General features: G+C 48.4%; 2 protein-coding genes across 9 annotated transcripts in view; both read left to right on the top strand.

Annotated features, from left to right (window-relative positions):
• STK36 (serine/threonine kinase 36) overlaps nt 1-7,249 on the top strand; it is a 28,636-nt gene extending 21,387 nt beyond the window's left edge. For all 8 annotated transcript variants that reach the window (XM_079924765.1, XM_079924764.1, XM_079924766.1 and 5 more), the window contains 7 exons: nt 121-231; nt 1,565-1,639; nt 2,065-2,239; nt 2,498-2,645; nt 2,877-3,024; nt 3,587-4,333; nt 5,567-7,249. In XM_079924765.1, coding sequence (XP_079780891.1) covers nt 121-231; nt 1,565-1,639; nt 2,065-2,239; nt 2,498-2,645; nt 2,877-3,024; nt 3,587-4,333; nt 5,567-5,710 — 1,548 coding nt within the window. In that variant the 3' untranslated portion in view covers nt 5,711-7,249. The remainder of the gene's footprint in view (nt 1-120; nt 232-1,564; nt 1,640-2,064; nt 2,240-2,497; nt 2,646-2,876; nt 3,025-3,586; nt 4,334-5,566) is intronic.
• Nucleotides 7,250-13,026: 5,777 nt separating this feature from the next.
• The window catches only part of TTLL4 (tubulin tyrosine ligase like 4), a 39,923-nt gene continuing 39,070 nt past the window's right edge, over nt 13,027-13,879 (top strand). Inside the window, exon 1 of the mRNA XM_079925307.1 lies at nt 13,027-13,374. The gene's annotated coding sequence lies outside the window, so the exon portion shown is untranslated. The remainder of the gene's footprint in view (nt 13,375-13,879) is intronic.

Raw genomic sequence — 13,879 nt, forward strand, 5'->3', positions numbered from 1 at the left:
TTTCCTAATTTGCAGCTGTTTGTGAGGCATTCTTCTGGACCAGGACAAAGAAATAAATCCTGCCTGTCCTGAGTACCATTCAGATGCGGACATTCCTCCACCTTGTCTAACTCTCCACAGAGCGCGGCAGCCTGTCTGTTGGGACAGCTTGGTCAGCAAGGGGTGACTTTTGACCTCCAGCCTGTGGAGTGGATTGCAGCTGCCACACATGCCCTGTCCGCCCCTGCGGAGGTGAGCTCTACCAGGGAATGCAGACACGCATTTTCTCTGAGTCAAATAAGATCTGCGTTCAGGGAGAAAGACTGAAATGCCAGCAAGCCTAGAGTAAACTAAGGAGTGTGAGAGAATCAAGGCGTCTTTCCTGTCCTATCCTTCTGCCCTCGGATAATAGATCCCTCTGAGTCCAGACTGTCAGGGCTTTAGGTTTGTTGTTAACTTGCAGGACCTCTGATGGGGGAGGGGGAGGGGGAGGGGGAGGCAGCGTGTGTGTGTGTGTGTGTGTGTGTGTGTGTGTGTGTGTGTGTGTGTGTGTGTGTGTGTGTGTGTGTGTGTCTCTCTCTCTCTCTCTCTCTCTCTCTCTCTCTCTCTCTCTCTCTCTCTCTCTCTCTCTCTCCCCCCCACCTCTGGCACTTGCCTCCTGAAGGATCTCCCCTCCAGCCTCTCTCCTCTCCAGTCCATTTTCTTCACTGCCACCAAAGTGAGCTTTCGTAAAGGAAAACCTGCCCATTTGTTCAACCAGTAATTATTTCACACATAAATATAATAGTGAGTACCAGGCACTATTCTCGGCTTTGAGAATACAGTAGTGAAAGGAGAGACACAAAAATCTCGCCCATGTGGAGCTTGTGTAAGTCCTCAGTGGCTTCCCACGGTTTCTGGGTTAATGCCTAAATTGGTTAGCAGGCTACTCAAAGCTCATCTGTTCCCTCTGGGCTCTCTAATCCTGCTCCACCAAAGAATTAACATTTCCAAAGTTCACTGTGGTCTCTCACGACCTGCCTTTATGGAAGCTTTGACCTCTCCCTTCCTCATCTCCCTTTTATTTTATTTTTTTAAAATTTTATTTATTTATTTAACATCTTTATTGGAGTATAATTGCTTTACAATGGTGTGTTAGTTTCTGCTTTATAACAAAGTGAATCAGTTGTACACATATACATATGTCCCCATATTTCTTCCCTCTTGCATCTCGCTCACTCCCTCTCGTCTCCCTTTTAAACTTTTAATTCCATCAGTTTCCTACCTCCAGGAGGCAGAGTTAGCACTCTCAGCTGTGTCCCGTTCCCTCTCCACAGCCCTCACTCACAGCCTCTCGTGTAGCAAAAGCATCTTCCTAAACTCTAATGGTTTGTCTGCCTGCTCACCCTACTGACTGTGTGTCTTTAGGACAGAGTTAGTCATTGAACGAATAGGCAGGAGCCAAGACTCCTAAGTCCAAAAGAACTCTCCCCACTACACCAGGCTGAAGAAGAACTCCTCCTGCCTGACTTGGAGTTGGGAGCACAGGCCTGTGTGGTCACCTCACCCCTCTCAGATCTGCTCTCTTCCCACCTCTCTCCGACAGGTCCGGCTGACTCCACCGGGTGGCTGTGGATTCTATGATGGCCTCCTCATGCTTCTGCTGCAGCTGCTCACCCAGGTACAGCTGCATCCTAGGACGGATGGGAAGTAAGGAGAGCTGCTTTGGGGAGCCACTGGCCAATAGGAAGGAAGAAGCAACACAGTCACCTCTCCTCTCACACCGCCTGTGATGGCCTTAAATGGGACCCATCTGCTGTCAGTACGGACCCTTTGAGGGGAACCATTCAGCTACATCCCTTGGGATTCAGTGGGAAGAAAGTTGTAATTCCCTGGTTTCCAGTAGACATACACATGGGTTGAGAGGTTAGGGGTTAAGATGTGATAAGCGAGGGAACTGGGACAACAGGGAAATCCTAGGTGGGAAAACAGAAGGAATTATTTCTGGGACTCCTCTTCCTCATAGGTCAGGGACAAGAGTGAAAAAAGGCGTTTTGACTCCTGTCTTGGACCTCCTCGTTTACCCTCATTCAATTTTGTCTCTAGCAGGGGAAGGGTAATCCAGTAAGGGTCGTGGCTAGCTCAGAAATGTGGACCGTTCTGTGGCACCGCTTCTCCATGGTGCTGAGGCTCCCTGAGGAGGCATCTGTACAGGAAGAGGAGCTGTCACTGTCCAGTCCACAAAGCCCAGAGCCAGACTGGACGCTGATCTCACCCCAAGGTATCTTTCCAACAGCATAGCCCCTCTTGTCGGGCCAGTGTGTTGATTCCTCTTCAAGGGGAAACAGCCTAGAACTGGGTTAGCCCATGGAGGTGGCTACTGCTGCTGCCGCCTGGGGAGAGGGTGGCAGAGTCTGTGCTGGAGCTGCTCAAGGACAGGGAAGGGACTGAACAGGGGGTAGCCCTGAGAGCCTTGGGGATGCAGTGGCATCCTGACCTCTTGCCTGCTCCACTGGGTCCCCATTCTTGGTGTTTCCAGGTATGGCAGCCCTGCTGAGCCTGGCCATGGCCACCTTTACCCAGGAACCCCAGTTATGCCTGAGCCACCTGTCTCAGCGTGGAAGTATCCTCATGTCCACCCTGAAGCATCTGCTTTCGCCCAGCTTCCTGCATCACCTGACCCAGGCGTGAGTTGGAGCTAGAGGAGGGAGACCAGAAAATTCAATGTTGGCTGTTGGGGGGAGGAGGAGGGGAAGGCAGGAGAGAAAGAGCTGACAGCTTGAGCTATGAGGCAAGAAATGGGATTACTGAGGTTGGGGAAGGAGAGCTGGACTAGGGAATTTGAGAAGAGTCGGGGGAAGAAAACTAAAGGGTGGGTGCACCAGACTGAGTATATCCTTCCACTCTCCCCTCCTTAGGCCTCAGGGGCCTGAGTTTCTCCCCGTTGTGGTGCTCTCTGTCTGCCAGCTCCTCTGCTTCCCCTTCGCCCTGGATGTGGACGCTGACCTCCTTGAAGGTGTCTTGGCTGACCTCACAGACTCAGAAGTCACAGCCCACCTGCTGCAGGTACTGGGGAAGCTACCCAGGCAGGAACGTGGGAGAGGAAGTTGGCCCAACCCTGTGTACTCAAATTCACTTCCCGACAGCTCCGGGGCACTCGCAGGCCCCTGTAGGAGTGCAGCACCTGGCTTGGTCTAAGAGTTGAGTGGAGAAAGCATTCGGGCCTGAACAGCGGCATGTGGTTGGAGCTGGGCTGGTGCCTCTTCTCTCCATCAGTCCGATATCTGGATTCACTTGGAACCCAGTGGGGCAGATATCTTAGTCTAGGCCCTGGAGACTCAGCTCCTCAGCTGGGAATCACTTCCTTGGAAATTGTTGGCATTAAGCAGTGAGTGGGTCTCTGGAGCAGAGAGACTAAGTCCTTGCAGAGCAAGGCATGGACTTGGGAAGGACCTGTTCTCCTGGGCGCCACGTTGTGTCTCACGTGCGGTGCTGTGGCTCAGGTCTTCCGGCTTTCTGTGGTATTCTCACCAGAGTTTGGCTTTTCTCTCTCCCAGATTGTGGGCTCCGTCTCAGTATCTTGCTGCAGTGTATTCTCCCTCTCCCTGCACCCCTCCCCCTTCTCCAGGTCTGCCGCCACCATCTTCCACTGACACAAGCCGAGCTGCCCATCAGTCTGCTCACACGCCTGGCCCTCTCTGAGCCCCCCTGTCTCAACCAGTTTGTGAGCACAGTAGCCGCCTGCCCTACAACCACCATCTCATTCCTCTCAGCTGCCCTCCTGGGTGACCAGCCGCTGCTGACCTCTGACCTTCTCTCCCTCCTGGCCCACACCGCTCGGGTACTGTCTCCCAGCCATTTGTCCTTTATCCAAGAACTCCTGGCTGGCCCCGATGAATCCTATCGGCCCCTGCGCAGCCTCCTGGGCCACCCAGAGAATTCTGTGCGGGCCCGTACTTACGGGCTTCTGGGACACTTGCTCCAGCACAGCGGAGCCCTGCGTGGGGCCCTGCAGAGCCAGCTAGGACTGCTCAACCTTTTGCTGCTGGGGCTTGGAGACAAAGACCCTGCTGTGCGGCGTGGTGCCAGCTTTGCTGTGGGCAATGCAGCCTACCAAGCTGGTCCCCTGGGGCCTGCCCTGGCAGCTGCGGTGCCCGGTATGACCCAGCTCCTTGGAGATCCTCAGGCTGGTATCCGGCGCAATGCCGCATCAGCTCTGGGCAACTTGGGGCCTGAGGGTTTGGGGGACGAGCTGGTACGGTGCCAAGTACCCCAGCGGCTCCTAGAGGTGGCGTGTGGAGACCCCCAGCCAAATGTGAAGGAGGCCGCCCTCGTTGCCCTCCGGAGCCTCCAACAGGAGCCCTGCATCCATCAGGTACACCTGAGGGGACTTTGGAATCACCATGATGGGGCTGGTTTTCACAACATTTTTCTGAGATAGTCTTTAAGGAATTGGGACATCTAGAAACCCAAGCTGTATCCTTCTCTGGGATCAGGAAACCCAGGGGCCGTGACTTGGTCATGAGTTTTTCATCTAACATTTCACACCTGGAGAAGGGAGGGGACCTGGAAGAAGGCTCCATTGGGCTAGGAGATGCCTGGGATCTCAAGGACCAGCGTTTCTTTCTTCTGGAGGCTGTGCAGGAGGGAGGTGAGGGAAGACTAGACGTTGAGGTATAGAGTGGTTTCATTCTGAGGGCCATGAAGGTGCTAACTATCTTTTTTAGCACTTACCATGTGAAAAGTACCATGCTAAGCATTTTACCTTTATTATCTGGTTTAAGCTTTGCTTCTCATTTTGCAGGCAATGAAACTGAGGCACAAAGAATTTAATAACTTGTCCAAGTTACAAAGCTAATATGTAGGATTGGACTTTTGAACTCAAGAGTCTAAGTCCAGAGCCCATGCTCTTTTTTTTTTTCCTTTGGCTGTGCCACAGGGCATGTGGGATCTTAGTTTCCTGACCAGGGATTGAACCTGTGGCCTCTGCAGTGAAAGCATGGAGTCTTAACCATTGGACCACCAGGGAAGTTCCTAGAGCCCATGTTCTTAACCTGCTTTACTCTGTTTTTTTCTTTTTTCTGCTCAATTTTCAGTATATAAACAGCCCAATGGAAAAATCATACGTCTACCTATGATAAAGCTAAACCTCCAAATTATAATAGTTCAATGTGGCAGCATCGGGTGGTCCATGCAGAAGGGAGGTTCTGACAGGATGGTTATGATATATATTAGAGTTTTTTGGCAGTCCGTGTGGGGAAATAATAAAAGGGATTCTTGGTGGTAAGGAGGTCCAGACCCACTGGTCTAGATCCACAGCTGGGAGTCTCACCTTTTGGCTTAGTTTTACTGCTGCATTTATTACCTCTTCCTGGGGACAAGTGCATAGGTCCTTTGGTGCCTTGGTTTCATGGTCTATAACCAAAGAGAATGGAAATAGACCTCTGGTCCTGGTGATTCCTGTCCCCAAGGTCTGCCTTCTGCCACACAACCTATTTTGAGTCCCCAAGAGCTCATTTTCCTTTTCTTCCTTTTCTAGAGTGGGAATTGCTGGGCCAAATCACAGTCCTCTGCATGTCATGTTCTGTCATCTCTCTCTATCCCACAGGTGCTGGTGTCCCTGGGTGCCAGTGAGAAGTTAGCCTTGCTCTCTCTGGGGAATCAGTTACTGCCACGTAGCAGTCCCAGGCCGGCCTCTACCAAACACTGCAGGAAGCTCATTCACCTCTTGAGGCCAACCCACAATACATGACCCCAGATTCCTGGGGTCCAGCCTCCAACGTTCATTGCCCTACTGTTGCCAGCCCTTCCTTTTTCTGCTCTACAAGCCGCCAACTCAACCAAGAGCTAAAGAGACTGAAAGAGATAAGCTGCCAATCAACTGATTTGAGAACGAGAACCTAGAAGAGATTTATGTATAAAGCTCCTTCTTTCCCCCAGATTCAGGATGATTTCAGCCAGTAAACTTCATTATTGTTGGTGCCAGAGGAGATTCCTTTCTTCTCTACATCAGGGGGTCTTTTCTCCAATAATGTGCCTTTAAACCCAAGGGACATGCCTCCTGGACCTTAGGGAGACACCTTCTACCTGAGAGGTCTCTTCCTTTCTGGAGCTCCTGAAATCTTCCCAGCAGGTTCTTGTTTTAGATGCAGTGGTCCCAGACAGTGATGAAGACAGAGCCTGCCTCTAGGGGATAGCCTGCTGTGGGGATAAATGCCATCAGTCCCTGTTATGGAGGGCTCCCCAGCCTGTAGCCCCCATTCCCATCCATTGGTGGGGGTGTACCTTTTCTTTCTTCCTTCCTTCCTCCCTCCCTCTTTCCTTCCTTCCTCCCTTCCTTCCCTTCCCTTCCCTTCCCTTCCCTCCCTTCCTTCCTTCCCTCCCTCCCTCTCTCCTTCCTTTTTTCTTTTTTTTTTTTTTTTAACCCTACTTGGAGCTGCCAGGGTAAAGAGTTGAGAGATTCAGCTCTTTTAGCTGATGTGTGATGCTGGAAGCACTGGTTTTCTGTTCACAGAAGATCCTGGTTTGGAAGCTTATTTATATCTTTTCCTGCCTTCCAGCTTCCTCCATCCCAGATGAGCTGCATGTGATCACCTACTTCCAAGCCAGGGCCAGTGGAGCTGAAATAGGAAAGGATAGGATTAAACAGAGGGGTAAATTGGATTGCTTTCTGATCTCAGGCTCAGTGACTAGTTTTAATATTTGGTGGAGTTTCAATGTATAGGGAAGCCCAGCTGCTTTAGAAGGATGGCTGTTTATGGAGATTGTGCAGTTTACCAGAAAGGGATGTTTGGCAGGCCGGTTGGTTAGAATCATAATCCATACTGGAAAGCTTAAACCTTCACTCACTGGATAGCTTGCAGCCAGCTTCCCAGAGCCCTAATTTCTCCATCTGTAACATAGGGAGACTACTTTTTGTCCTTCCTTAAATTCCACTTGTTTTAGAAATGAAAGATGAGTAAGGTGCCTTTATTTATTTATTTATTTTTTTTGCGGTATGCGGGCCTCTCACTGTTGTGGCCTCTCCCGTTGCGGAGCACAGGCTCCGGATGCGCAGGCTCAGCGGCCATGGCTCACGGGCCCAGCCTCTCCACGGCATGTGGGATCTTCCCGGACCAGGGCACGAACCCGTGTCCCCTGCATCGGCAGGCGGACTCTCAACCACTGCGCCACCAGGGAAGCTCAGGTGCCTTTATTTTTATAAAGAATTCATTTAGACCTCATCTTCATTGCCCACTGTCTGTGTTTATATTTTGGCAAAAATAACATTTTTTTCTAGAGACCACCATAATTTCTTCCTATCCAGATTATTTTAGTTCAGTTCAATATATATTTATTTATTTGTTTTTTAAAGTTGTTTATTGAAGTATAGTTGAATTACAATGTGTTAATTACTGCTGTACAGCAGTGACTCAGTTATACATCCATATATACATTCTTTTTCATATTCTTTTCTATCATGGTTTGTCACAGGATATTGAATATAGTTTCCTGTGCTATTCAGTAGGACCTTGTTGTTTATCCATTCTATATATATCAGTTTGCATCTGCTAATCCCAAATTCCCAATCCAGCCCTCTCCCAGGCCCCTCCCCCTTGGCAACCACCAGTCTGTTTTCTATAACGTATATTTATTGAGTCCTTTCTATACGCCAGATACTATTCTAGGCACTGGCGGTAAAGCAATGCCTGTTTGTCATAGTTTCCATTCTGGTTGGGGAGACAGTGGGCTTATTAAAATGAGTGAATTGCAGACTCCCCTGGTGGCGCAGCGGTTAAGAATCCACCTGCCAATGCAGGGGACATGGATTCGAGCCCTGGTCGGGGAAGATTCCACATGCCTTGGAGCAACTAAGCCCGTGCGCCACAACTACTGAAGCCCGCACGCCTAGATCCCGTGCTCCACAACAAGAGAAGCCACCGCACTGAGAAGCCCGTGCACCGCAATGAAGAGTAGCCCCTGCTCGCCGCAACTAGAGAAAGCCTGCACGCAGCAGCGAAGACCCAACCCAACCAAAAATAAATAAATAAAATATTAAATTACTTAAAACTTAAAAAAATAAATTTTTTAGTATGTAGGAATGTGATAAAAGCTCCAGAGAAATACAAAGCAGGAAGGGGGGGATGAGGAGTGCTGAGTTGGATAGCCAGGGTAGACCTCACTTAGAAGGTGACATTTGAACAAAGCAGTGCAGCTCTCTGAGGGAAAAGACTATGCAGGGAGAATGGTCTTCAAAGGCCATTGGAGTATGGCCATATGGAAGTATGCCTGGAGTGCTTGAGGAGCTATGAGGAGGCCAGTTTGGATGGAAAAAGTGAAGAAGGGGGAGAACAGTAGGAAACGAGGACAGGAAGGTAATAGGGACCAGATGTAGGCCTTAAAGACCTTACATTTTACATAGAGTAGGGATCTATTGGAGAGTTGGATCAGAGGAGTTCTGAGATCTACCTTATGTTCTAAAAGATTGCTCTTCATTCTTGTATTGTGATGGACAGTGAGGAATGGGGGAGGATGGGAAGTAGTGTGGGCAATTAGGAGGCTATTGTAATAATCCACATGAGAGATAATGGTGTCCTGGACTGGAGTGGTACCAATGGAGTGGTGAAAAGTAGTCATATTTTGAATGTATTTTGAAGATGGAACAAATAAGTTTTCTTGACTGATTGGATGTGAGAGTGTAACAAAGGAAAGCAGTCAAGGACGACTCCATGGTTTTTGGCCCGAGCAATTGGAAGGATGGAGTTGCCATTACCTGAAATGGGGAAGGCTGTTAGTGGAGTGGTAGTGGGTGGCAAAACTCTAGTTCAGTTTTGAACGTTAAGTCTATTAGCTGGAAATTTTCAAACATACATAAAAGTAGAGAGATTAGTTCAGTGAACCCCATCACCACTTCGATAGCTACCATATATATTCTTTTTTTTTTTTGCAGTACGCGGGCCTCTCACTGTTGTGGCCTCTCCCGTTGCGGAGCACAGGCTCCGGACGCGCAGGCTCAGCGACCATGGCTCACGGGCCCAGCCGCTCTGCGGCATGTGGGATCCTCCCGGAACCGGGGCACGAGCCCGTGTCCCCTGCATCGGCAGGCGGACTCTCAACCACTGCGCCACCAGGGAAGCCCTATTCTTTTTTTACTTAAGTATTTTGAAACAAATCCTGGGCAACATATGTTATCCATGAGTACATCGGAATGTATCTCTGACAAATCAGAAATTTTGTTTTTGTTTTTCACAAAACCACAGTACTTCACTAAGACCTGTCTGATTAACACAAATATGTATACAGTATTGTGTATTTAAATCTGGATTTTTTTTTCCTAGAAGGTAAACTAGGGGGAATTACCTTGTAAAGGAATTATTTGCTTTTTCCAAATAATTTGTTAAACACTAGCTTGAAATATTTTGCTTATCTGGTATGTAAACAATTTAATGTAGAGAAATTAAATTTACATCCAAACTTTTTAGGCTATTGCATCAAGCAATAATTAATTTTTTTTTTTTTTTTTTTTTCGGTACGCGGGCCTCTCACTGTTGTGGCCTCTCCTGTTGCGGAGCACAGGCTGCAGACGCACAGGCTCAGTGGCCGTGGCTCACGCGCCCAGCCGCTCCGCGGCATGTGGGATCTTCCCGGACCGGGGCACGAACCCGTGTCCCCTGCATCGGCAGGTGGACTCTCAACCACTGCGCCACCAGGGAAGCCCTAAAACCTGTATTTTATTCAAATTGCCTTAATTCTTACCTAATTTCCTTTTTCTGTTCCAAGATCTCATTACACATCATTTAGCTGTCCTTGGGCTCCTCTGGCTCTAACAGTTTCTTAGAAGTTTCTTGTTTTTGATGACCTTGACAATTTTTTTTTAACATCTTTATTGGAGTATAATTGCTTTACAGTGTTGTGTTAGTCTCTGCTGTATAACAAAGTGAATCAGCTATATGCATACATATATCCCCTCCCTCTTGCATCTCCCTCCCACCCTCCCTATCCCACCACTCTAGGTAGTCACAAAGTGCCGAGCTGATCTCCCTGTGCTATGCGGCTGCTTCCCACTAGCTATCTATTTTACGTTTGGTAGTGTATATATGTCCATGCCACTCTCTCACTTTGTCCCAGCTTACCCTTCCTCCTCCCCGTGTCCTCAAGTCCATTCTCTACGTCTGCGTCTTTATTCCTGTCCTGCCCCTAGGTTCATCAGAACCTTTTTTTTTTTTTTAGATTCCATATATATGTGTTAGCATACGGTATTTGTTTTTCTCTTTCTGACTTCACTCTGTATGACAGACTCTAGGTCCATCCACCTCACTACAGATAACTCAATTTCGTTTCTTTTATGGCTGAGTAATATTCCATTGTATATATGTGCCACATCTTCTTTATCCATTCATCTGTCAATGGACACTTAGGTTGGTTGCTTCCATGTCCTGGCTATTGTAAATAGTGCTGCAATGAACATTGTGACCTTGACAATTTTGAGAGGTACTGGTCAGGTATTTTGTAGGATGCTCCTCTACTGGAATTTGCCTGGTGTTTCTCATGCCTAAACTGGAATTATGGGTTTTGGGGAGGAAGATCACAAAAGTAAAATGCCATTTTCATCATATATCAAGGGCATATACTATCTACATGACTTAGGACTTGGTGTTGACCTTGATCACCTGGCAGAAGTGATGTTTGTCAGATTTTTCTACTGTTACTACTTTTGCCCTACTCCGCCTCCTTTTCCATACTGTACTCTTTGGAAAGAAGTCACTCTGCACAGCCCAAACTTAAGGAATGGGGGTTATACTCCCCCTCCTTTAGGGCTGAGTATCTACATAATTTGGGGGGAATTTTTCTGCATAGGAGATTTGTCTTTTTATCACATTTGTGAATATATTGAACCATTTATATCAGGGACTCATGGGTATTTTATACTTTGGGTCATAAACCACTATTTATTTGATTTTATTGCTCAAATTGTTCGAGCTTTGGTCATTGGGAGTTCTTTCAGTTAGCTCCTGTGACATACACCCACCGATGTTTTTTGTTTGTTTGTTTGTTTTAGGAACACTTTCTTTCTGGCACTACCAGATGCTTCGGGCTCATTTTGTATATTTCCTGTTCCGGTCTGAGAATCAGCCTTTTCTCTAGGGAGCCCTGGTTCCTTGTAATGTAGTGGTATTAGAAACTAAGACCTGGATGCTACCTGTGCTCGTTGCTACTAGGGTGTTTGCTGTAGTATTTTAAAGCAAAACCAACCCCCTAGCACCATGTTGTTTAATACCTCATAGTGTCTGTAAAAAAATAAGGATATCTTCTTAAAAGATGTCAAAATGTCAAAATGTCTTGTGGCTGCCAGAAAAAATTACCACAAATTTAGTGACTTAAAACAACAGAAATTCTCTCACAGTTCTGGAAGCCAGAATTCTGCAATTAGGCTGTCTGAAGAACCCCATTCCCTCAGAATGTTCTAAGGAAGAATCCATTCTTGCCTCTTCTACCTTCTGGTAGCCCCAGGCATTCCTCTTCACTCTGATCTGTACCTCCTTGGTCACACTGCCTCTTCCTTTTTTCTGTGTATTCTCTGTGTCTGTCCCAGCTCCCTCTGCCTCACTAGGGATACTTGTTACTGGGTTTAGGGCCCACCCAGATAATCCAGGAAAATTCCTTAATCCTTTCAAGATCATCCTCTCAAAATCCTCAATCACATATTTTGTCATATAAAGTAATATTTACAGGTTCCTGGAATTAACACAAGGATATATTGGAGGGGGGTCACCATTCAGTAAACTACAATAAAAATATTAATAATGATTTCTTAACGTTATCTATGTTCTTAATATTCCCCCATCCATGTTCAGATTTCTCTATTGTCTCAAAAGTATCTTTTTTGTTTTGTTTTGTTTTTTGCAGTAGGCGGGCCTCTCAGTATTGTGGCCTTTCCCGTTGCGGAGCACAGGCTCCGGACGCGCAGGCTCAGCGGCCATGGCTGACGGGCCCAGCCGCTCCGCGGCATGTGGGATCTTCCCGGACCGGGGAGCACAAACCCGCGTTCCCTGCATCGGCAGGCGGACTCTCAACCACTGCGCCACCAGGGAAGCCCAAAAGTATCTTTTTTGCAGTTGGCTTATTTGCATCAGGATCTAAACAAGGTCCACTCATTGATGTAATTATGTCTCTTAAGTCTCTTATGATATAGAACACCTCACTCTTTTTTTATACTCTGAAATTGTCGGAGAAATTAGGTCATTCCCCGATACATTGGCCTACATTCTGGATTGGTCAAATGGCTTTTTTGTGACGACGTTTCTCTTTATTTCCTGAAAACTGGAAGTTGGAGCCAAGAGTTTGATTAAGATTCAGATTCAACTGATTTTTAGACAAAAATACACTACTTCCTAAGTATTACTGTGTAGTTCAAATTGCATCATATCATGAGACATAATTTATAGCTGCCCCACATTTCATGATCTAAGAGTGATTAAAATATACAAGTGATAGCAAATGTCCTTTCAGTGTAAAAATCCCCCATCAACCCTCTAATGATTTTAGCATTTATCAATGACTGTTGCCTAAATCAAATATTTATTAAGCATCTTTGTTCTGGTTCCGATTATTTCCCTTAGGTTAGTTTCATCTTTTATTGTCCCCTTTATTTCTGTAGCAGACTATTTAGAAAAGTTCTTTTCACCCTCCATCTCTCTTGAGATCTCCAAATCCATTAGGTCTAGGGACATCTGAGACTGAGGGGGTACAATCTGTCTTGCCTGGCGAGATAATTAACTGAGTCAGTGTTTCCTAAAGTTCACACTTGGAGCCCAGGAAGCAGGTGGTTGTAATTGGAGCCTGTTGGGTGGGTGGGGTTAGGGGAAGGTGGGTAGAGGGAAGCATGGCGGATCTGGCGATCTATCCTTTCCTGGGGTCAAACTCAAAGGCTTACTGGAAGGAACTACAAGAAAATCCTTTAATAAAGCCTGAGCTCTTTGATTTTAGAGGAGCGAATTAAGGCACGGCCGAAGAAAGAGTCCATAGGGGTTAGGTAGAATCAAGGTATAGCGGGGTCCTGCAGCGCCAGAGCTTAGCCTTTAACAGATTTAACCTTGAGACTACATCTCCCAGAATTCCACTCGACGAGTCCCACCCCCGTTGAAGCGATTGCGTGTGCGCGAGCCCTGTGACCGCCTGCCCTCCCAAACTCCACAATCCCCGAGATTCCGCGCGCCTGCCTCCCTCCCGCTGGGATCGCCCCTTCAGGCCCTCCGTCCGTCCGCTGGGGGCGCGCGCAGTGCGTGGCTGGTGGCAGCGGCGCCGGCGGCTGATAGCGCGGGCCGTGTGGCCGTGCGTGGTTGCTAGGGGCGCCTGAGGCCGCCCGCTCGCCCGGAAGGCCAAGGGAGGAAGCAGCCCGGAGCCGGCGCCCAGCCGGGACGAAGCTGAGTCCGCTGGGTGAGTGTGGCCGTGGAGCCAGGAAAATGACCCTCCGCCGCCCCGACTCTCCCGCCCCTCCCTCTGCCCGAGTCCTTTCACGCGGCCCCCAGCCCTCTGGCCGCTCCTGTCCCAGCCCTGCTTCCTGCCCGCCACCTCTCCATCCCCTGGGAGGAGAGGGGGCCGCGTCCTCCCACCCTGCCAGGACTTCGCGCCTCTTCGGAACCCTTCTCCCCCCTCCCCCCTCCGCCCCCTTCCCCGCCACGCCCAGTGAACTTAGTCGCCCCGCCTTTGGGTGCCCCGAACCCTGCAGCATCCTCTCACCCTGGGCCTCCGTGCCTCGTCTTTCCCGCTCCGCTGCAGTTTAAATTCTCCCTGCTTGGGTGTAAGCCCAAGCTCCTCTCAGGCCTCACGGCTGAATTTTACATGGATACCCACTTTTTAACTTGCCCATCTTCACTATCTGTAGAGAAATACTTTCTTAAACTAGAGATTCAAACAGCATCCGAGATGCTGTGGAATTAAA

The sequence above is a fragment of the Stenella coeruleoalba genome (genome assembly GCF_951394435.1).
Source record: "Stenella coeruleoalba genome assembly, chromosome: 6".
NCBI lineage: Eukaryota > Metazoa > Chordata > Mammalia > Artiodactyla > Delphinidae > Stenella > Stenella coeruleoalba.